This window comes from Dreissena polymorpha, chromosome 12 (genome assembly GCF_020536995.1).
Source record: "Dreissena polymorpha isolate Duluth1 chromosome 12, UMN_Dpol_1.0, whole genome shotgun sequence".
Lineage (NCBI taxonomy): Eukaryota > Metazoa > Mollusca > Bivalvia > Myida > Dreissenidae > Dreissena > Dreissena polymorpha.
This window is the reverse complement of record NC_068366.1, coordinates 62005744-62027606: the sequence shown is the minus strand read 5'-3', so window position 1 is coordinate 62027606 and position 21863 is coordinate 62005744. Positions and strand designations below refer to the sequence as shown.

The following is a 21863-nucleotide window of genomic DNA, read 5'->3' as shown; positions in this document are numbered from 1 at the left end:
GCTGTTATTAATTAAAACACTCACAACCTGATTTTTCTATTATCTAATAACAAGAGGGCCATGATAGCCCTGTATCGCTCCACTGCTGAAAAAAAGTCTGAAACAAATATTCTCGGCATGTGCAAATACTTAAATATAGGCCTTATTTAAGCACATGTACACTTTTGTGATCCCCTGGGCTGGGTCAAATTTAACCCCAGGGGATAATTTGAGCAAACTTTGTAGAGGACTACTATATCTCACTACATACAAAATGTGGTAGCCCTAGGTCCTTGAGTTTAAAAGTTTTCACAAAATAAGCAAGATATTAGCGTTTATAATGTTCAATTTTGTGACGTGCGGGTCAGGGTCAAATTTGACCCAAAAGGCATAATTTGAACAAACTTGGTAGAGGACTATAAGATGTTACTGCATACCAAATTTGGTAGCCATAGTTCGAATGGTTTTAGACAAGAAGTTTTTAAAGATTTCACAAAATAGGCGCTTTATAAGCGTTTATTCAATTTTGTGACCCCCCGGGGCAGGGTCAAAGTTGACCCCAGAGGCATAATTTAAAGAAATTTGGTAGAGGCTTATTAGATGTCACTACATACCAAATTTGGTAGCCCTATGCCCAATGGTTATGGACAAAAAGATTTTTAAAGTTTTCACAAAATAGGCCCCATATAAGCGTATGTTCAGTTTTGTGACCTCCTGGGCAGGGTCATATTTGACCCAAGGGGCATAATTTGAACAAACTTGGTAGAGAACTATTAGATGTCACTACATACCAAATTTGGTAGCCCTATGCCTTATGGTTAAGGACAGGAAGATTTTTAAAGTTTTCACAAAATAGGCACTATAAAAGTATATAATCGATTTTGTGGCCCCCAGGGCAGGGTCAAATTTGACCCCTGGGGCATAATTTGAACAAACTAAGTAGAGGACTATACAATGTCACTAGGAACCAAATTGTGAAGCCCTAGACCTAATGGTTATGGACAAGAATTTTTTTTAAGTTTTCACAAAATAGGCATTATATAAGCATATGTTCAATTTTGTGACCCCCGGGGCAGGGTCAAATTTGACCCCAGGGATAAAATTTGAACACATTTGGTAGAGGACTCTTAGATGTCACTACATACCAAATTTGGTAGCCCTAGGCCGGATGGTTATGGACAAAAAGATTTGTGAAGTTTTCACAAAATAGGACTTATATAAGCATATGTTCAATTTTGTGACCCCCCAGGGCAGGGTCAAATTTGACCCCAGGGATAAAATTTGAACAAATTTGGTAGAGGACTATTACATGTCACTACATACCAAATTTGGTAGCCCTATGCCATACGGTTATGGACCAGAAGATTTATTAAGTTTTCCCACAATAGGCCTTATATAAGCATATGTTCAATTTTGTGACCCTCGGGGCAGGATCAAACTTTACTCCAGGGGCATAATTTGAACAAACTTGGTAGAGGACTATAAGATGTCACTACATACCAAATTTGGTAGCCCTAGGCCCAATGGTTATGGACAGAAAGATTTTTTTAAGTTTTCACAAAATAATCACTTTATAAGCATATATTCAATTTTGTGACCCCCGGGGCAGTTTCAAATTTGACCCCAGGGGCATAATTTCAACAAGCTAAGAAGAGAACTATTACATGTCACAACATACCAAATTTGGTAGCCCTATGCCATACGGTTATGGACAGAAGATTTTTAAAGTTTTCACAAAAAGGCCTTATATAAGGATGTGTTCAATTTTGTGACCCTCGGGGCAGGGTCAAACTTGACCCCAGGGGCATAATACAAACTTGGTAGAGGACTATAAGATGCCACTACATTCCAAATTTAGTAGCCCTAGGCCCAATGGTTATGGACGAGAGTTTTGTAAAGTTTTCACAAAATAGGCACTATATAAGCATATGTTCAATTTTGTGACCCCCAGGGCAGGGTCAAATTTGACCCCAGGGGCATAATTTGAACAAATTTGGTAGAGGACTATTAGATGTCTCTACATACCAAATTTGATAGCCCTAGACCCGATGGATATGGACGAGAGATTTTTAAAGTTTTCACAAAATAGGCCTTATATAAGCAAATTTTCAATTTTGTGACCCACAGGGCAGGGTCAAAATTGACCCCAAGGGCATAATTTGAACAAATTTGAAAGAGGTTCACCTCAGGAACATTCCTGAGAAATTTCATCAGAATTGCACCAGTAGTTTAGGAGAAGAAGATGTTTAAAGGAAAAGTTAACGCACGCATGCACGGACGGACGCACGATGGACACAGGACCATGACATAAGCCCCGCTGGCCTCTGGCCAGTGGAGCTAAAAACCAGTATTTGACAGTACTGCAAGCAATACAGGAGTCCAAGTAACCACGTTTCATTCAATAACCTTAATACATTTTTGAGAAATAAAATTACCATTTTTTGCTGATGGATGGACTTATTGAAAGACAGAGGGAAAGACAGACATAGTGGATGGAGGGTAATCATGAAAATCCCGTAAGAAGAAAACTAAAATTAAGGGTTGGTTAAACAAGACTGACCAATAGACAATTATGTACAGAATTTGAAATCAGTAATAAACTCAGTTTGTGAGATGCAGAACCTTTGCTTCAGCTCTTGAGGATTGGGCACTTAACCCTCATGTTATGGGTACAGTTAGCATTCTTTATGGCATTCCAGAGCAGAGGGTTTTTTTATATCAAGAGAATTAAAACATCCTTGGGTGTGATCAGTTTGAAATTAATGGGAACTAGGTCGTGCTTCCAAAGCTGCCCTAAGCCAATCTCGCGTTCACTCGTACATGTTCCGATATCGTACATGTAGCTGGAAATTCACACAGAATATATTGTGACAAAAAAAACACTAAAAACAAGAATTTTGTATTCAATTGCGTTACATCTATGATACCAGACCACATCCATCATTAAAACTTTGGCTTTTGCTATAAGGAACATTGATTTTTATGTGATAACTTTATTTTTCAGAAATATTGCACGAAATATTATTTGATTTTGAGTGTTTAAGCGCTTTAATTAAAGCCAAGTTTTGCCAGATCGCGACTCATACGACATCATCACAGGGACATGTATTTCTTACCATGAAGTTGCTGGTGTCGAGCCTGTAGAAGTATGTGGGGTCCTGCAGCTCATTGTACTCCTGCCAGGATGAGAGCGTTACCGCGGAGATCCAGATCATGCCAACGATGAGCACCTTGAGGGAGTAGAACTTCCAGAATCGGCGGTCTGTCTGCAAACAATGTAAAACATGTCAGCCTCGCTCATGGTGTATCGTCCTAGATCAGCCTGTGCTAATGAACAAAACTTTCCACCTTAACTAGATTTTCATTAAAAAGAGACCTAATTTAAACCAAAAATACCAAAAAAGTGGTAAGTGTTGTCCGCACAGGATAATTATGGACAAAACTTCACTAACATGCATTATCAGAGACAGGCCCATATATTATTATACCAATAAATTGCATCAACTTCCAGTGTATATGGCCTGTTTGCATCTTTTGTGGTGATATCCGTACATTTAAAGGCTGCATGTGGCATCGAACATGTTTGTAAAACATATACACCTTAACTCCCTACTTGCAGCTAAGAGAATTTTAGATAATAAATGACCCTGTGACCTTGATCTTCCATCTTTTTATCTCAAAACTGATAGGTTTCAACCTATTCTCATAAATAACCCGCACATAATTTTTGATGATCCTACGTCAAAGATGTCTAGATATCCTCCAGAAACAAACTGGTCTCAGTTTTTATGTTATTAACCCCTGTTACCTTTATCATTGACCTCTTGAAAAGCACGAGTCTTCTTCCTTTAATCACCAGTAACCACAATTTTCTAAGGATCAACCGACCATGCCATTGTCCTGTAGGTACAAGGGAATGTAACCCCACTTCTTTGACCAATGGGCCATGATTATCCACAAAATATACCAGGCAGAGGATTAAAAATATGGATATTTTTAAAATGTGCTAACAAATAATATATTAAGACTTGTTCTGGGAAAAGTGCGATAAATGCATGTGCATAAAGTGTTGACCCTGATTAGCCTGTGCAGTAACACAGCCTTATCATGAAAAACATTTTCCTTCTAAACTGGACTTCCACTTAGAAGAGACTTTCTTCAAACAAAAAAACACACAATAAAAGTGGAAAGTGTTGTCCCTGATTAGCCTGTGCGGACTGCACTGGTTCAATCTGTGATGATGATAAGCACATGCATTAAACCCCGTTTTTCAAGAATGAGGCTCATATACAATTACAGACATTTCCCCCAGTACCTGTCTGACTCCATGGTAGATACACAGCCAGAACAGCAGCAGGGCACAGAGGAAGGTGGCCTGAAACAGTCCGTCCAGCATGCCCGGAATCCAGCTGTCAACAAGGAATCTCAGGGGGAACAGGGGGTCTGAAAGATAATTAATGTGGAGTAGTCAGCTGTCTACCAGGAAGGTCAGAGGGAACAGGGGATCTGAAAGACAAACACAAGTAGTGTAGACAGCTGTCCACCAGGAATTTCAGGGGAACACTGGGTCTAAAAGATAAACACAAGTGGTGAAGACAGCTGTCCACCAGGAATGTCAGGGGGAACCGTGGGTCTGAAAGATAAACACAAGTGGTGAAGACAGCTGTCCACCAGGAATGTCAGGGGGAACCGTGGGTCTGAAAGATAAACACAAGTGGTGAAGACAGCTGTCCACCAGGAATGTCAGGGGGAACCGTGGGTCTGAAAGATAAACACAAGTGGTGAAGACAGCTGTCCACCAGGAATGTCAGGGGGAACCGTGGGTCTGAAAGATAAACACAAGTGGTGAAGACAGCTGTCCACCAGGAATGTCAGGGGGAACCGTGGGTCTGAAAGATAAACACAAGTGGTGTAGACAGCTGTCCAACAGGAAAGTCAGAGGGAACAGTGGGTCTGAAAGATAAACAAAAGTGGTGTAGACAGCTGTCCAACAGGAAAGTCAGAGGGAACAGCCTGTCTGAAAGATAAACGCATGTGGTGTAGACAGCTGTCCACCAGCAATGTCAGAAGAACACAGTTGGTCTGAAAGATAAACACAAGTAGTGTAGACAGCTGTCCAACAGGAATGTCAGAGGGAACAGCCGGTCTGAAAGATAGACACAAGAGGTGTAGACAGCTGTCCACTAGGAATGTCAGGGGGAACAGGGGGTCTGAAAGGTTAACACATGTGGTGTAGACAGCTGTCCACCAGAAATGTCAGGGGGGACAGTGGGTCTGAAAGATAAACAAAAGTGGTGTAGACAGCTGTCCAACAGGAATGTCAGGGGGGACAGTGGGTCTGAAAGATAATCACAAGTGGTGAAGACAGCTGTCCACCAGGAATGTCAGGGGGGACAGTGGGTCTGAAAGATAAACACAAGTGGTGTAGACAGCTGTCCGCCAGGAATGTCAGGGGGAACCGTGGGTCTGAAAGATAAACACAAGTGGTTTCTAGCTGTCCAACAGGAATGTCAGAGGGAACAGTGGGTCTGAAAGATAAACAAAAGTGGTGTAGACAGCTGTCCAACAGGAATGTCAGGGGGGACAGTGGGTCTGAAAGATAAACACAAGTGGTGTAGACAGCTGTCCGCCAGGAATGTCAGAGAGAACAGGGGGTCTGAAAGATTAACACAAGTGGTGTAGACAGCTGTCCACCAGGAAAGTCAGAGGGAACAGGGGGTCTGAAAGATAAACACAAGTGGTGTAGACAGCTGTCCAACATGAATGTCAGAGGGAACAGGGGTTCTGAAAGATTAACACAAGTGGTGTAGACAGCTGTCCACCAGGAATGTCAGAGGGAACAGGGGGTTTTTAAGATACACACACAGGGTTTAGAACATGCTATAAACAAAGTATTTCATAAAAGAAGAAAGTGTCGTCCTTGACTAGCCTGTGCTCATCTGGGACAGCACTTTACAAACATCCATAAAAACCAGTGTTTCCAAAACGCTGCTCATTTTTTGTCTGATATATGCTGGTGATGAGAGCTTGCAAAATTAATTTTGCTGTGAAATGTTTTTACAAGTAAAAAACAAGTTGCGACTATAAATGTTTACCAAAACATTTTTATAATAAATTAAGTTTCAATTCATCGATGCAAAAAGCATATTTTCAGACTCTGATATGGAAAACTGGGCTTAATACATTTGCATTAAGTGTTGTCCAAGATTAGCCTGTGCAGTCCACACAGACCAATCAGGGACGACCATATCCACCAAAACTTGATTCTCATTTAGAAGAGACTTCCTATAAACAAAAAAATCCATAAAAATGTAAAGTTTCATCCCTGATTAGCCAGTTTAGGACTGCACAGGCTAATCAGGGGCAACACTTTACACACATGCATTATGCTTAAGTTTTCCAAGAACGCGTATTCAACACTATCACACAGACATCCAGAGCCTTACCATTATACAGAAGCTGCAGTGGCATCAGCACTGCCATCCACTTCTGTTCTATGGACCAGTCTTGCATAGTGAACTTCCTCAGGGAGTGGGAAAATAGGCACTAAAATAAGAAAGTTTTATAGGGTTAACTTCCAATATGAGTGGGTAAACGTGCATTAAAATAAGAAAGTATTACAGGGTGAACTCTCTTATTAAGTGGGCAAAAATGTACTAAAATAATAATGTATTATAGGGTTAGGTAACTTCTGCAGCCACTGGTGGGCAAACATGCACTAGAATAAGAAAGTATTACAGGGTAAACTTCCACAATAAGTGGGTAAACATGCAATAGATTAAGACATTATTATTGGATTAACTTCCACTGCAAGTGGGTAAACATGCAATAGAATAAGAAAGTATTATAGGGTAAACCTCCACTATGAGTGGGTAAACATGCACTGAAATAAGAAAGTATAGAACTTAAGGGTGAACTCCCTTATTGACTCAGAATATATGCACTTAAATTACTAAGTATCAAAAGGTCAAGAGGCATGTTTCAAAGGTCAAAAGGTGTGTTTCAAACGTCAAGAGACATGTTTGAAATATAAATGAATGATGCTGATTTCCCTCAGGCTATTCAAATTGTAAAAAAGTTCATAATGTTTATGTTCAAAAGCACTAAGTGGGAATGGATTCATTCTAACAACACTTTATATGAACCTACTTTACTTACTCTATTTACTACAGAGGTGTCACAAGCTTTTACATGTACCAACACTAAACAATTAATAATTACTCAACTGTTACTACATTACCAATTTCAATGCAATTTATTTTGTATACTTGCTGGTTAAAGTGTCGATTAGAAACCTTTTTTGCAAAGTTTTCTTGTTTTGTTTTTATTTGCAGAATGATGCATAAATTCACATGTTCCTGTGTCAACCTAGTAAAGTGAATATACAGAGTCATGCACCCCATCCCGTTCCCAGTACAAATAACAACTTTTCAAAACATAATTATCATAAGAATTTCAAAGCTACAAAAAATTTATCTCTAATCTTTGAATACAAATACTCACAGCTGCAATGAATGTGCAGGTCAGGAAAGTGAAGCGCAGCCAAATCTCCAGCTTTGTGAAGGAGGTGTTGTAAGACTTAAACTGAAATAGAACAAGCAAATTCGTTAAATTTATATCCCCCTCAAATTCCTTGCATTGCCGAACTATGTACACAACTGTAGAATTCTTCATTGATACACTTAATAAAGGTTTAATGAAACCTATAAAAGCTCAGCATTTACAAATCCAAAATGAAGTTGAATGTTTTTAAGTAACAAATGATGCTATTAAAAGGTGGTGTCATCAAAATATGGCATTTTAAGAAAGTTATTGTGCCCATTCATCTATCTGTGTATATATTCAGAATCAAGTTTAAATCTAATATACTCAAACAACAAGGGACTAATTGTCACAAAACCCGGTTTTCAATTTGAAAAAAAAAATCTGATTAAGGGAGACAATTTAAAATGTGCATTGTTACTGATTGTTCCTAGTTACCCCCCTTGTGTCAAATTCAATCTATTTTTAGTTGTGTCGACCTTGGCCTTGGAGATATCGACATAATTCTTTCTCATGACACACCGTCCAATGATTGTGAACAAATGTACCGAGTAATTTTAAATCTCACAATGAATGGCATAGTTATGGCCCGGACAAGATCATTTATGGCCATTTTTTACCTTTGAACTAAAAGTGTGACCTTGACCTTGGAGTTATTGGCGTAATTCTTTCCTGCGACACACCGTCCAATGATGGTGAACAAATGGGCAAAATGATTTTGAAATCTCACAATGAATGACATAGTTATGGCCTGGACAAGCTCATTCTGCCCGCCCGCCCGCCCACCCGCCGACATTCTCCAATCTAATTACCATTTTTTTCCTTTGGAAAATCTAGTTACAAATATATATAACATTTGACCTCACTGTGTGAACTTGACCCTAGAGAACTGAGACTTTCCTTTGACACACAGTCTTATTAAGGAGAACAATTGTAGAGAGTTTTTACAGAACCCCTTGATGCATAGTACAGTAATGGCTTAATTATTAATAATTCATTCAATTTGTGATCTTTTACCTCAATGTGTGATCTCAACCTTGCTCTAGAGTAATGGGTACCCAGATGATTCAGAACAACTGTGGTTAGTTTCATTGCTGTGGCAGTTATGATTTTGAGAAACAGCTCAAGACAGAAAAAAGCCTATGTTCAAAAAGTGCCATTACTCTGATATTGTTTGTGTCGCTATTTGATGTGCATCTTCCTCTTATCAATATACACACTCATACATGTACCAAGTTTCCATGAAATCTGCCAAATCAGTTCCAATATGTTTCCAGACACAAAAGTGTACTTATATTAAAGTCAAAAGGTGCCATAATTCTGATATTTGCAAATGGATTGACTTGCATCATTGTCTATTCATATATACAATTATACAAATTTTTAAACACAAGTTGACCAAGCTGTTCCAAGATATGGCTCCAGCAGTGCTCCAGCTAGGATTTGAAAAGGACAGGGGGGCTTTTTTGTCAAAAGGGCACTTTCGACGCGCAGTATTTTGTAAAAAGGGCAATTTCGACACGCAGTATTTTGTGAAAAGGGCACGTTCGAGCGCGCGTGTGTTTCTGGAATGCTTTCTATTGCATGTTAATTTATATGTTATAAATAATTGTATTATTCCCATTATTATTAAACCATTCAAATATAATGTCTACAATGAGGATTAAACTAATTACAATGTAATAAGAGATTTATGAATTATCATATGTAAAAAAAAAAAAAAAAAAAAAAAAAAAAAAAAAATTTTGAGGGGGGGGGGGGGCAGGACGGAGGCTCGGGGTGGCAGGGCGGAGGTTCGGGAGGGAAGGGCGCGGCGCCCTTCGATTTAGGCCTAGCTGGAACACTGCTCCAGACACAAAAGTGTTCTGGACGGACGAAAAGACAGATGGACAGAAAGCCTGACTGACAGACAATGCCAAACTATATCCCTCCGCCTTTGATGGGGATACCTAGAGCTTGCCTCAGAAGTAATAAATGCTTCCCTACACCAAATGTTGTAACACGTAACACGAAAATACAAATAAATTATAGAAATTCTAAAATAAACAAGAGCTGTCAGAGGACAGCGCGCTCAACTATTCGAGTGCTTGACAGTATAACGTAAGCCATCATGGGGAAAATGTTCATATTCAATAATTTATTAGACGATCTTTCAAAAATAAAAAAAGGAAAAATAAAAAATAAAAATGTGTGTGGGGGGGGGGGGGGGTAGGGGGGTTGAGAGGGGGGTATAATATGGGGTGTGGTCATATTATTAGACGATCTTTAAAAAATAAAAAAAAATAATAAAAAAATTGGGGGGGGGGGAGGTGGGGGGGGGGGGCAGGGATTCTGGGTTGGGGCATGGAGTTTTGTTTGGGTGGAATCCATTGTGGTATTCAGGTAAGTGTTGTTTTGTCAAAGTATTAATAAAATCTGATCATAAATAAAGAAGTTATGGCAATTTAAGCAAAATGTTCAATTATCTAAGTATAAAAGGGGCCATAATTCTGTCAAAATGCTTGATACAGTTGTCTGCTCTTGTTTATGGGTTGGGGTCATGTTGGTAAACAAGTATGCAAAATATGAAAGCAATATGTCAAGGGACACAGGAAATATTTGGGGTAGTACGCAAACTTTAACATAGATTTATCAATAATATGCATATTCTAAGTATAAAAGGGGCCATAATTCTGTCAAAATGCTTGATACAGTTGTCTGCTCTTGTTTATAGGTTGGGGTCATGATGGTAAACAAGTATGAAAAATATGAAAGCAATATGTCAAGGGACAATGAAAATAATTGGGGTAATACGAAAACTTTAACATTTGCACACTAACGCTAACGGAAACGGAAACGCCGACGCTGGGGTGAGTAGGATAGCTCCACTATATATATTTCATATATAATAGTCGAGCTAAAAAGGGAAAAACCTTTTTATGAATACTTGTGTAAATTGCTGATGCAAGAACTTAATAATTAAGCAAGAATGCGTGCATATTTGAATATTGTATAATTAATTGTGATTTACTTTTGTACTTTGTAACAAGTTTGTTTCTCAGCAAATCACTCAGAAATGTTCAAATCACTCATACTGGGGTTTATGTCATGCACATTTACAATTTAAGGTGATGACATTTCAGTTTAATCACTTGAGAAATATTGAATGAGAACAAACTTATCAACCATCAACAGAGTGACTCCAATAAACACCCTCTATGCAGAGCATAAAAAGTATCAAAACTAAATCTTAACAAACAATATCCACAAGAATTATTTTGATAGTACATGAAGGCTCTTAACCCTTTACCAGGTATATATATGTATTTTGATGTGTTTGAAGTCCCTCAGATAGTCAAATAAAATTAAAGACCTGTCTTACTAGATTCAAGTTTTAAAGGCTTCATTTCCAACCCTTATATAATGATGAGTAGCAAACAGCATAAAACCTGAACAGACTGCGAGTTACTCGCAGGCTGTTCTGGTTTTATGTTGTTTGCACAAAGCCATTTTCACTTTGCCTCTGAGTGGAAAAAGAATAAATCAAAATAGCTAATTATTGAGTCACTATTCTCCAACAAAAATAATCAGTGTAAAAATCAACACAATTGGGTTTTATGCCAAAAGAAGTAAACGCTTACATAGAAGACAATGTTCTCAATGTTGAAGTTAGTTTGCTGTACCAACCCCTCAAACCTGACGTTGATGATGTAGTAGTTGTAGTCAAGGTAACCGAGATGAAACAGAATCAGGTCACTACACTCCTGAAAGGAAACCAACTGGGTTATTAAAACAGTATATACACGAGCTTTTAAGAAATTATGTTATTTTTTGCATAATTATTATGACATATTGACTAACTGTACGTTATTGAGCATTTAATTCTAAATATTACAAATAATACCAACTGGAACGAAATATCAAAGTTGTGGAATTCATGGTTACATGGAAAAACAGTTAGTTATTTATCATACAAGTCCATATAAATCATGTAACCCTTGGGGCATAGTAAGTTTTGACTCAAGGCATGATTTGAACAAACTTAGTAGAGGACCACTAGACAACATGACACACCCAATATTAGACCCCCGACATTTGCAGTTTTCCAGGAGAAGAGTTTATAAGTTATTTATTATATAAGCTTATAATATCATGTCACTCTTGGGTGTGGCCATTTTTGATGTTACAAGCCAAACATTATACCCCTTGGACTTTTTGCTTGAGAGAAGATTGTATAACACCAGAACACCATCCATCACAATAACTCATAATCAGCACATTGTGCTAAGGTGAGATCAAAATAATGCTGTAGAGTTATTTAGTACACTCTAGCCTGTACCTGCTGACAGGAAAGCAGTCTAGTCCTGTTGTGGGCCTTTCCATCCAGCCCCGGGTTATCTGACTGAACCAGACTGTCTTCAGTGACCTTTATGCCGCCTATGAGCACGCTCACAGTGAACGTCTGCTCTATCCTTGTACCTGGGGCAAGAAATCATGCTTTAAAGAACCGCTTTCTGGGAAATCAATGCTGAATGCATGAGTGTAGTGTATTCTCAGATTAGCCTGTGCAGTCCACACAGGCTAATCAGGGACAACACTTTCCATCCAAACTGGATTTCCATTTAGAAAACAGTTCCTTTTAACATAAAATATAATTAAAGAGGAGAGTGTTTTCCCTGATTAGCCAATGTGGACTCCAAAGGCGACACTTTACGCACATGCATTAGGCCAAGTTTTCAAAAGATAATAACAACAGTCAGAAGTAGTAGAAGTAGTAAAAATAGATCAATAAGTATGTCTGTTACAGGTCTATTTCCAACAAAATGGTATTCAAACAAGGGCTGTTTGTAAAACATGCATGCCCCCCATATGGGCTGTCCATTGTAGTGGCAGCCATTGTGTGAGTACGATTTTTGTCACTGTGACCTTGACCTTTGACCTAGTGACCTGAAAATCAATAGGGGTCATCTGCGAGTCAGGATCAATGTACCTATGAAGTGTCATGATCCTAGGCAAAAGCGTTCTTGAGTTATCATCCGAAAATCATTTTAATATTTCGGGTCAACGTGACCTTGACCTTTGACCTTGTGACCTCAAAATCAATAGGGGTCATCTGCGAGTCATGATCAATCTACCTATGAAGTTTCATGATCCTAGGCGTATGCGTTCTTGAGTTATCATCCGAAAACCATTTTACTATTTCAGGTCACCGTGACCTTGACCTTTGACCTAGTGACCTCAAAAACAATAGGGGTCATCTGCAAGTCATGATCAATCTACCCATGAAGTTTCATGATCCTAGGCGTATGCGTTCTTGAGTTATCATCCGGAAACCATTTTACTATTTCGGGTCACCGTGACCTTGACCTTTGACCTAGTGACCTCAAAATTGATAGGGGTCATCTGCGAGTCATGATCAATCTACCCATGAAGTTTCATGATCCTAGGCGTATGCGTTCTTGAGTTATCATCCGGAAACCATTTTACTATTTCGGGTCACCGTGACCTTGACATTTGACCTAGTGACCTCAAAATTGATAGGGGTCATCTGCGAGTCATGATCAATCTACCCATGAAGTTTCATTATCCTAGGCGTATGCGTTCTTGAGTTATCATCCGGAAACCATTTTACTATTTCGGGTCACCGTGACCTTGACCTTTGACCTAGTGACCTCAAAATCAATAGGGGTCATCTGCGAGTCATGATCAATCTACCCATGAAGTTTCATGATCCTAAGCGTATGCGTTCTTGAGTTATCATCCGGAAACCATTTTACTATTTCGGGTCACCGTGACCTTGACCTTTGACCTAGTGACCTCAAAATCAATAGGGGTCATCTGCGAGTCATGATCAATGTACCTATGAAGTTTCATGATCCTAGCCCCAAGCGTTCTTGAGTTATCATACGACAACCACCTGGTGGACAGACCAACTGACCGACCTACCGACCGACCGACCGACCGACCGACCGACATGAGCAAAGCAATATACCCCCTCTTCTTCGAAGGGGCGCATAAATATGTCACATTTTCAGAGCCAAAAAAAATCATTGGTATAATTACCAAAATTCATGAATAAAATTCCAACTTAACTCTTTAAAGCCTCTTGGTTTTTTGTAATTAAAAGAAAATAATCTGAAAAGACCTCTGAATGGCACATCATTTTACTGGGGTGAGCACATATATCTCAAACATATATGGGCCTTGCTGTGTGAAAATGGGGTTTGATGCATGCGCGTTAATTGTCCTCTCAGATTAGCCTGTGCAGATCTCACAGGCTAATCAGGGACAACACTTTCTGCCTAAACTGGATTTTTGCTAAGAAGAGAATTTCTTCAAATAAAAAATATCATAAAAGTGTCGTCCCTTATCAGCCTGTGCAGACTACACAGACTAATCTAGGACGACATTTTACGCATTAACCCCCCTTTTCACAAGGCAAGGCCCATAATTTTATAATCATATAGATCTATCCTGCACCAATTGGTCCTCACTAGTGTACCTTGCTTGTTGTCTGTCAGAATATGAGCAATAAGCCAGAGCTGCTGGTGGAAGGTGGACATGGGAGGTGACTTCAGAGCAAAGGGACCTGTCTGATGTAAAACATAACAGAGTGTTATTACCCTTTACCACTTAGATACGTATTTTGATGCATTTGCAGTCCCCAAGAACGATACATTTAATTACAGACCTTTCTTATTAGATTCAAGTTTTAAAGGCTTCATTTCCAACCCTTAGATACTTATGAGCAGCAAAAAGCATAAAACCGGAACAGACTGCGAGTTACTCGCAAGCTGTTCTGGTTTTATGCTGTTTGCACATAGCCTTTTTCGCTTTGTCTCTGAGTGGGAAAGGAATAAATGAGATTTGTTTACAATAAGGCTACTTGCTATAGTATAGGTGAAATATACAATTAAATGATAATTATTAGTCAACAAATATGAGAGATCAATTTCTACTTCAAATGACTTCAAATAAGGCGTTAACTACACAAATACAAGATAAGATAAACTTAAATATTATCCTTATGCTGCCTTCTTTATTCTGTCTAACTTTATTTAGCATCATCACAGTTTGCGCTATTCATGTTGTATTTTTTACAAATTCATATTGAAGTATTGATATATGAAATATGTTACTGTCAAATTTACCATGTATGCTTGTTTTCTGATGCTTGCATGTATATTTGATGAAATAAATATAGTTTAAACTAGGGATGGCATCCAATACCTATATCGGTATTCAAATATTCGCAAATCCATTCAATCGAATATACAAATATTCGCATAAAACGGCTGGATTGATTTAACAAACTCAGTTTGGTATCCAGTAGGGATATTAAATATAAATTGACACAGAAATGCAATTGAATATACAATTGTTGTGTTGAAGAAATAGAAAAAAAATGTAGCTTTATTGTCAAAACAAATTTGAACAAGAGCACCGCCTTGCGGGTGCAGACCGGTCATCTATTTTCTTTTTAAAGGTGAAGGGACTCTCAATTTCAATCACAAAGGAGGGAGGGGTGGAGTGAAGAGGGGTGTAAAGTGTGGGGGTGTGGACATTTATTACATTATCTTGCAAAAATGCAAAAAAAAATGAAAAAAAAAAAAATAATCGGGGGTGGGGTGGTGGGTGGGGGGGGGGTGGGTGGGGGGGGAGGGGATTCTTGGGTGCGATGGTTGGACGGTATTTCAAAAATAAAATAATAAAAATAAATATTTGTGTTTTTTAACCGTTTAAAAAAAAAAAAATTGGGGGGGTGGGGGGGGGGGGTATAAAGTGTGAGGGTGTGGTGGTCATTTGTGAGATGATCTGAAAAAAAAAAAATAGGGCGGGGGGAGGATTCGGGGAAGGGGGGGGGGAGGACACGGGGGATGGTTTGGGTGGAGTCTATTGTGGTATGTCAGGTAAGAGTAGTTTTGTCAAAGTATCAATCAAATCTTATCATAAATAAAGAAGTTATGGCAATTTTAGCAAAATTTATTAATTTGACCTTGAGAGTCAAGGTCATTCAAAGGTCAAGGTAAAATTCAACTTGCCAGGTACAGTAACCCCATGATAGCATGAAAGTATTTGAAGTTTGAAAGCAATAGCCTTGATACTTTAGAAGTAAAGTGCATCGAAACATAAAATTTAACCATATATTCAAAGTTACTAAGTCAAAAAATGGCCATAATTCCGTAAAAATGACAACCAGAGTTATACAACTTGTCCTTTTACTGTACCCTTATGATAGTTTGCGAGTGTTCCTAGTACGAAAGCAATATTTATGATACTTTAGGGGTAAGGTGGACCAAAACACAAAACTTAACCAAATTTTCAATTTTCTAAGTATAAAGGGCCCATAATTCCGTCCAAATGCCAGTCAGAGTTACATAACTTTGCCTGCACAGTCCCCTTATGATAGTTAATAAGTGTTGCAAGTATGAAAGCAATAGCTTTGATACTGTACGAATAAAGTGGACCTAAACACAAAACTTAACCAAATTTTCAATATTCTAAGTATAAAAAGGGCACATAATTCTGTCAAAATGCCAGTCAGAGTTACATAACTTTGCCTGCACAGTCCCCTTATGATAGTTAGTAAGTGTTGCAAATATGAAAGCTATAGCTTTGATACTTATGGAATAAAATGGACCTAAACACAAAATTTAACCAAAATTTTCAATTTTCTAAGTATAAAAAGGGCACATAATTCTGTCAAAATGCACGCCAGAGTTATCTAACTTTGCCTGCCCAGTCCCCTCATGATAGTAAGTAAGTGTACCAAGTTTGAATGCAATAGCATTGATACTTTCTGAGAAAAGTGGACCTAAACGCAAAACTTAACCGGACGCCGACGCCAAGGTGATGACAATAGCTCATAATTTTTTTTCAAAAAATAGATGAGCTAAAAAGCCTATTTAGGCAAAATATATCAGAAAAGAGTGAAACTTGTTCTGTGTTAACTTTAATTGTTTTGTCATTTATATCCATTTGCTGAATACGAGGCTGTTTATTAACGTTGCTATTACATAATTGTATCGCTGTCGGCTAATACTATGACCGATACTGTAATCCTGCACAAATACAATGTAGAAGGAAAAACATCATATCATAGAATTTTGTAACGATAGCATGTACGTTTATACAAAGAAACATATCAATAAGGGATGCAAAATACCAAAAATTTACTTTTTGAATTTATATCATTTGTTAAATTTGAGTAATTCACATATTTAAATGTCTACACAAACCGTGATCACAGAAACTAAATTATTCTTCGCCAGTCAATTGAAGCCAATAAATGGCACCGAATTGACGAACAACAGTTCGGGCCCTTTTTTAAAGTGTGTATATTGCATTGCGCAATTTGAGTAATTCACACATTTTAATGGCTGTTCATACTGTGATCACAGAAACTTAATTATTATTTGCCAGTCAATTGAAGCCGTTAATTGGCACCCCATTGACAAACAACAATTCGGGGCCTTTCTTTGAGTGTGTATATTGCATTGCGCAATCAACGCTGATACTGGCCACGTTATCAGTTTGACACGAAGAACATCACATCAAACATGTTAATCCCAAATGATTTCGGATGCCAATTAGTAAGCTGCTCACAAGTCATAAAATATTAGGGCAATTGGGTTTGAAAAACAGGGGCTGTTTGTAAAACATGCATGCCCCCCATATGGACTGTCAGTTGTAGTGGAAGCCATTGTGTGAATAAGTTTTTTGTCACTGTGACCTTGACCTTTGACCTAGTGACCTAAAAATCAATAGGGTACATCTGCCAGTCATGATCAACGTACCTATGAAGTTTCATGATCCTAGGCCTAATTTTTCTTGAGTTATCATCAGGAAACCATTTTACTGTTTCGAGTCACTGTGACCTTGACCTTTGACCTAGTGACCTGAAAATGTATAGGGGTCATCTGCCAGTCATGATCAATGTACCTATGAAGTTTCATGATCCTAGACGTAAGCATTCTTGAGTTTTCATCCAGACACCATTTTACTATTATGAGTCACTGTGACCTTGACCTTTGACCTAGTGACCTAAAAATCAATAGGGGTCATCTGCCAGTCATGATCAATGTACCTATGAAGTTTCATGATCCTAGGTGTAAGCATTCTTGAGTTATCATCCGGAAACCATTTTACTATTTCGAGTCACTGTGACCTTGACCTTTGACCTACAGACCTGAAAATCAATAGGGGTCATCTGCCAGTCATGATCAATGTACCTATGAAGTTTCATGATCCTAGGTGTAAGCATTCTTGAGTTATCATCCGGAAACCATTTTACTATTTCGAGTCACTGTGACCTTGACCTTTGACCTAGTGACCTGAAAATCAATAGGGGTCATCTGCCAGTCATGATCAATGTACCTATGAAGTTTCATGATCCTAGGCCTAAGCATTCTTGAGTTATCATCCGGAAACCATCTTACTATTTCGAGTCACTGTGACCTTGACCTTTGACCTTGTGACCTGAGAATCAATAGGGGTCATCTGCCAGTCATGATCAATCTACCTATGAAGTTTCATGATCCTAGGCCTAAACGTTCTTGAGTTATCATCCGGAAACCATCTGGTGGACGGACCGACGGACCGACTGACGGACGGACCAACCGATGTGCAAAACAATATACCCCCTCTTCTTCGAAGGGGAGCATTAAAAATAATAAACAAGAAACCGTCGGAGACGGGCGATGCTCCCCAAAGGTTTTTTTTTGTGACAATATTGCACTTTATATTCAGATAAAAGGAAACGTCTTGAGGGCACAGTAGTTGGGGGGGGGGGGGCCAATAATTTTTTTATAGAAAATTTCAAAAGGCCATAACTCTGTGAAAAATCATCCGACCAGAACCCGCTGATAATATGCACATCTCCTCTTGGTAGTGAAGCTTCCCAAAAAGTTTCATTGAATTCGGGTCATTAGTTGCTGAGAAATAGCCCAGACAAAAATTGTGCACGGACGGACGGACACACACACGCATGGACAGATGAAGCGGCGACTATGTGCTCCCCCCAAAATAAATTTTGGGGCAGCATAAAAAATTGCGAATATGAGAATATCAATTCTGTTATTCAAATACTGACCTTTCAATTGAATATTCAAATAATTTTGCCATCCCTAGTTTAAACGAAATTAAACATTAAAGTACCCATTAATGATAAATAAAAGCAAGCATTACCATCATGTTGACATTTGATTCCACTTGACCCAAGGAAGACAGATTGTAAGTTTCTGTCTCAATTATAGGTGGTCCTTGTAAGATAGAAATAAATTAAGATTATGATTAATGATACATGTATTGAACTTACTGAGAGAGAAAATAAAAACTGATCATTGTAAATAGCTTAGACATACTAAAGTAAACTGAAATCAAACAAATTATTTTAGCCGTGCTCTGGGAAAAAGGATGTGCATAAAGTGTTAAAGGCTAATCAAGACGACACTTTCTGCCTACAAAGGATTTGTGTTTAGATGAGACTTTCTATAAACAAAAAAATCCAAAAAAGCTGAAACTGTGATCCCTGATTAGCCTGAGCGACTGCACAGGCTAATCTGGGAAGACACTTTAGTCTTTATGCACATGCATTACACCCCATTGCCCAGAGTGAAGCTCGTATGTATGAATATGAATGAACTGTTATTATTAAGCATTACAGTTTTGTTAGCCACAGACTATGAAATGTAGGCAAATAAACATGGTATAAATGATTACCTGCGATGCCAATGAGAACTGTGATTCCAAAGCAAATAAAGAAGATAACGAACACCATCACAAACTGGCGCTTGTTCAGTGAATACAGCCTCATCTGGACTGATCTTAAAATAAAAAGCAAATATGTTTAATATAATATTTGCCGAAAAGTCTCTTCTATAGCTCAATTTTAATTATTGTTATATACCGTAATTACTCTATGTTTTCGGGCACTCTAAGTTTTCGGACACCCCTTTTTTTAGCAAAAATAATTATTTTTCGTGACTCTTAATTTTCGGACACACGAGTTTTCGTCCATAATTAATGTCTCTAAGTTTTCGGACAGTATATTTTACAGCGTTATTTTACCAAATTTCGGTCCTGTTTTTGATATCTAATGACACTTCGTTCAAGGGGTTTTACAACCAGATTAACATCTTAAAACATGGCAGGTGCATGCTTGAGGGCAACGGACCATTACATTTGCGTTATTGAATAAATAACCTTGTAAGCTGGTATTAAACAATGGTTTCGCCCGATAGTATAATAAGCGTTATGACAATAACCATGGGTAGTGCCAATTAACAGTTCAATTATCTACCGAAATTGTACCACCCCTTCTCAGTAAAATAACTGTGACAAATACTAAACGCTTCAAAGTGTGATGCACCCTATTGCAAGTTTAACGAACAATGGAAGGAGTTAGACAATAATTATTGGAAATGACCAAACAAAGAATTCATAGTTTGCTTTTTTAATGCGTTAATTACAGGTTCATACTAGCGAGTATCGGTACATCACATGCTCATCTTTGAACTCGTTGGTCAAAGTAAAACCTTGCAGTAACTTTCTGTCAAATAAATAAAGCATTTAAAATTATTTAAAATGCAGTGCAAAAATATATAACTGTAATTTTTACTATACGGCATGGTATTTTACAAACGCGTGCTATTACCGGTAGCCGTTGATACAATTGACGCTTTTTGCACACAATTGAATTTTCGACTCTAAGTTTTCAGACACCTGTATTTTGTGAATATTTTTCGTATCTAAGTTTTCGGACACGAAAAAAATTAATTATTTTTAAGTGTCCGAAAACATAGAGCAATTACGGTAAACATGGCAAATTGTTTCCGTGGAATTATGCTGGATAAAAACCAGCAACCTTGTCAACTCTGATGGTAGAGTTCCATGCTAGTGTTCAGGGTAAGTAAAATCCTGTAAAAGTAAAAAACCTTAAACAACCTCCGCCTAAAAAACCTAAAACTAATGAAGAGAAGCTTGAAGTACAGTAAAAAATTGAAAGGATAAGAAATAGTTTAGTAGATAGTATAGTTATCTTTTTTATAAATGCACAATAGATTGTGGATAGTCTGGAAAGTAAGTTAAAATTTAGGTAAAATAACATAGAAATTGTCCGACCACTTGAAATCTTGGAGGACCAGTAATTTCTGAAAGCTGGTGGTCCTTTGGGTCAGTAGGTAAAAAAGTTAGTGTCAAGCCCTGAGCTATATGGCTGATAAAAGGCATAGTTTACTGCTGTTTAGAGAAAAATTTGAGGAGTACCAAAAATCCAGTTTTAGAAGCAGAAAAAAATGGCCCAAATACCCATTATATTTGAAGATCATGTATTTTTACATCACCATATCTCCATATGTACATGAGCTATTCCACTTTGAATTTAGACTACACTTATATGTACTGCCTGAAGAAATTCAAACGTGGATGGAATGTGATTTCCCTTTTTAATCCTGTATTATCTTAGACATAGATTTTGGCTTCATGTACAGCACACAGTGAAATACAAATAAACTTTCCCTTAAGTTATGTCAAGTGCCAGGTCGTATGAAAACAACAACAGCAACATTAATAAACATGAAGGAATAGGTTTTTTTCCTGTTGCAGGTTTTATTGATAATAATTCAGGGCTTTTTTTCCTTTTTAGAGAATGGTTGTTTTTCACAAAGTTGAGAAGTTCACGACTCAATTTTTCTTACTTTAAAAAATGTGTGACTCTTCTTGTCACAATTTTGAATAGTTTGTGAGTCTTTTTTACACAATTTTGAACAGTTCGCGACTCATTTCTTCACAAAATGAGGGGGCGATGGGTGCTTCACAAAGAAGGGAAAAAAGCCCTGTAGTTGTATTGAATTTTATTTCACTTCCCATTAATTTACCTCGTTTTTGAACAAGAATCACTCTATTAAGCAAAAATCAGGAAAATTACCATGTTTTTTGTGTGGTTGGGAGGGGAGATTAGATATCATCCTGTGTACAACTTTCATAATTATGTAGACAAGTGCAAGGATCAGTAATGTTGAGCTTGCACCGGGCCACAGGTACTTGTATCAATGTCTCGTAGAGTCTCTGTACACTTTGTTGTGAAAGCAGCAACTCTATATTTAAGTAATACTTGAAAACAAAACTGTCCGAAATAAAACTATCCGGAAAATAAGCAACATTTTCTTAAGACGCTTATACATCGTCGTTAAGAAATGTTCGTGTTGCACGGTATATCCGTTCTAAAGTTAGCCTTACTGTTCAATTTCAGGAGCAACTGCCATGTTGTTATTTGCTAATAGGAACAGATAAAAAGAAAAATAATTATTTGTAAATAAACAGATGACGCCCAAGCAGACAGACTGGGTCTTTTCATTGCTTTC

General features: G+C 37.9%; 1 protein-coding gene across 5 annotated transcripts in view; it reads right to left on the bottom strand.

Annotated features, from left to right (window-relative positions):
• The window catches only part of LOC127853280 (transmembrane protein 181-like), a 48579-nt gene extending 26716 nt beyond the window's left edge, over positions 1–21863 (bottom strand). For all 5 annotated transcript variants that reach the window (XM_052387659.1, XM_052387658.1, XM_052387655.1 and 2 more), the window contains exons 1-10: positions 21739–21863; positions 19222–19325; positions 18688–18761; positions 14003–14093; positions 11840–11979; positions 11142–11264; positions 7483–7563; positions 6426–6525; positions 4295–4422; positions 3096–3245 (exon numbers count right to left, since the gene is read on the bottom strand). In XM_052387659.1, coding sequence (XP_052243619.1) covers positions 3096–3245; positions 4295–4422; positions 6426–6525; positions 7483–7563; positions 11142–11264; positions 11840–11979; positions 14003–14093; positions 18688–18761; positions 19222–19325; positions 21739–21764 — 1017 coding nt within the window. In that variant the 5' untranslated portion in view covers positions 21765–21863. The remainder of the gene's footprint in view (positions 1–3095; positions 3246–4294; positions 4423–6425; positions 6526–7482; positions 7564–11141; positions 11265–11839; positions 11980–14002; positions 14094–18687; positions 18762–19221; positions 19326–21738) is intronic.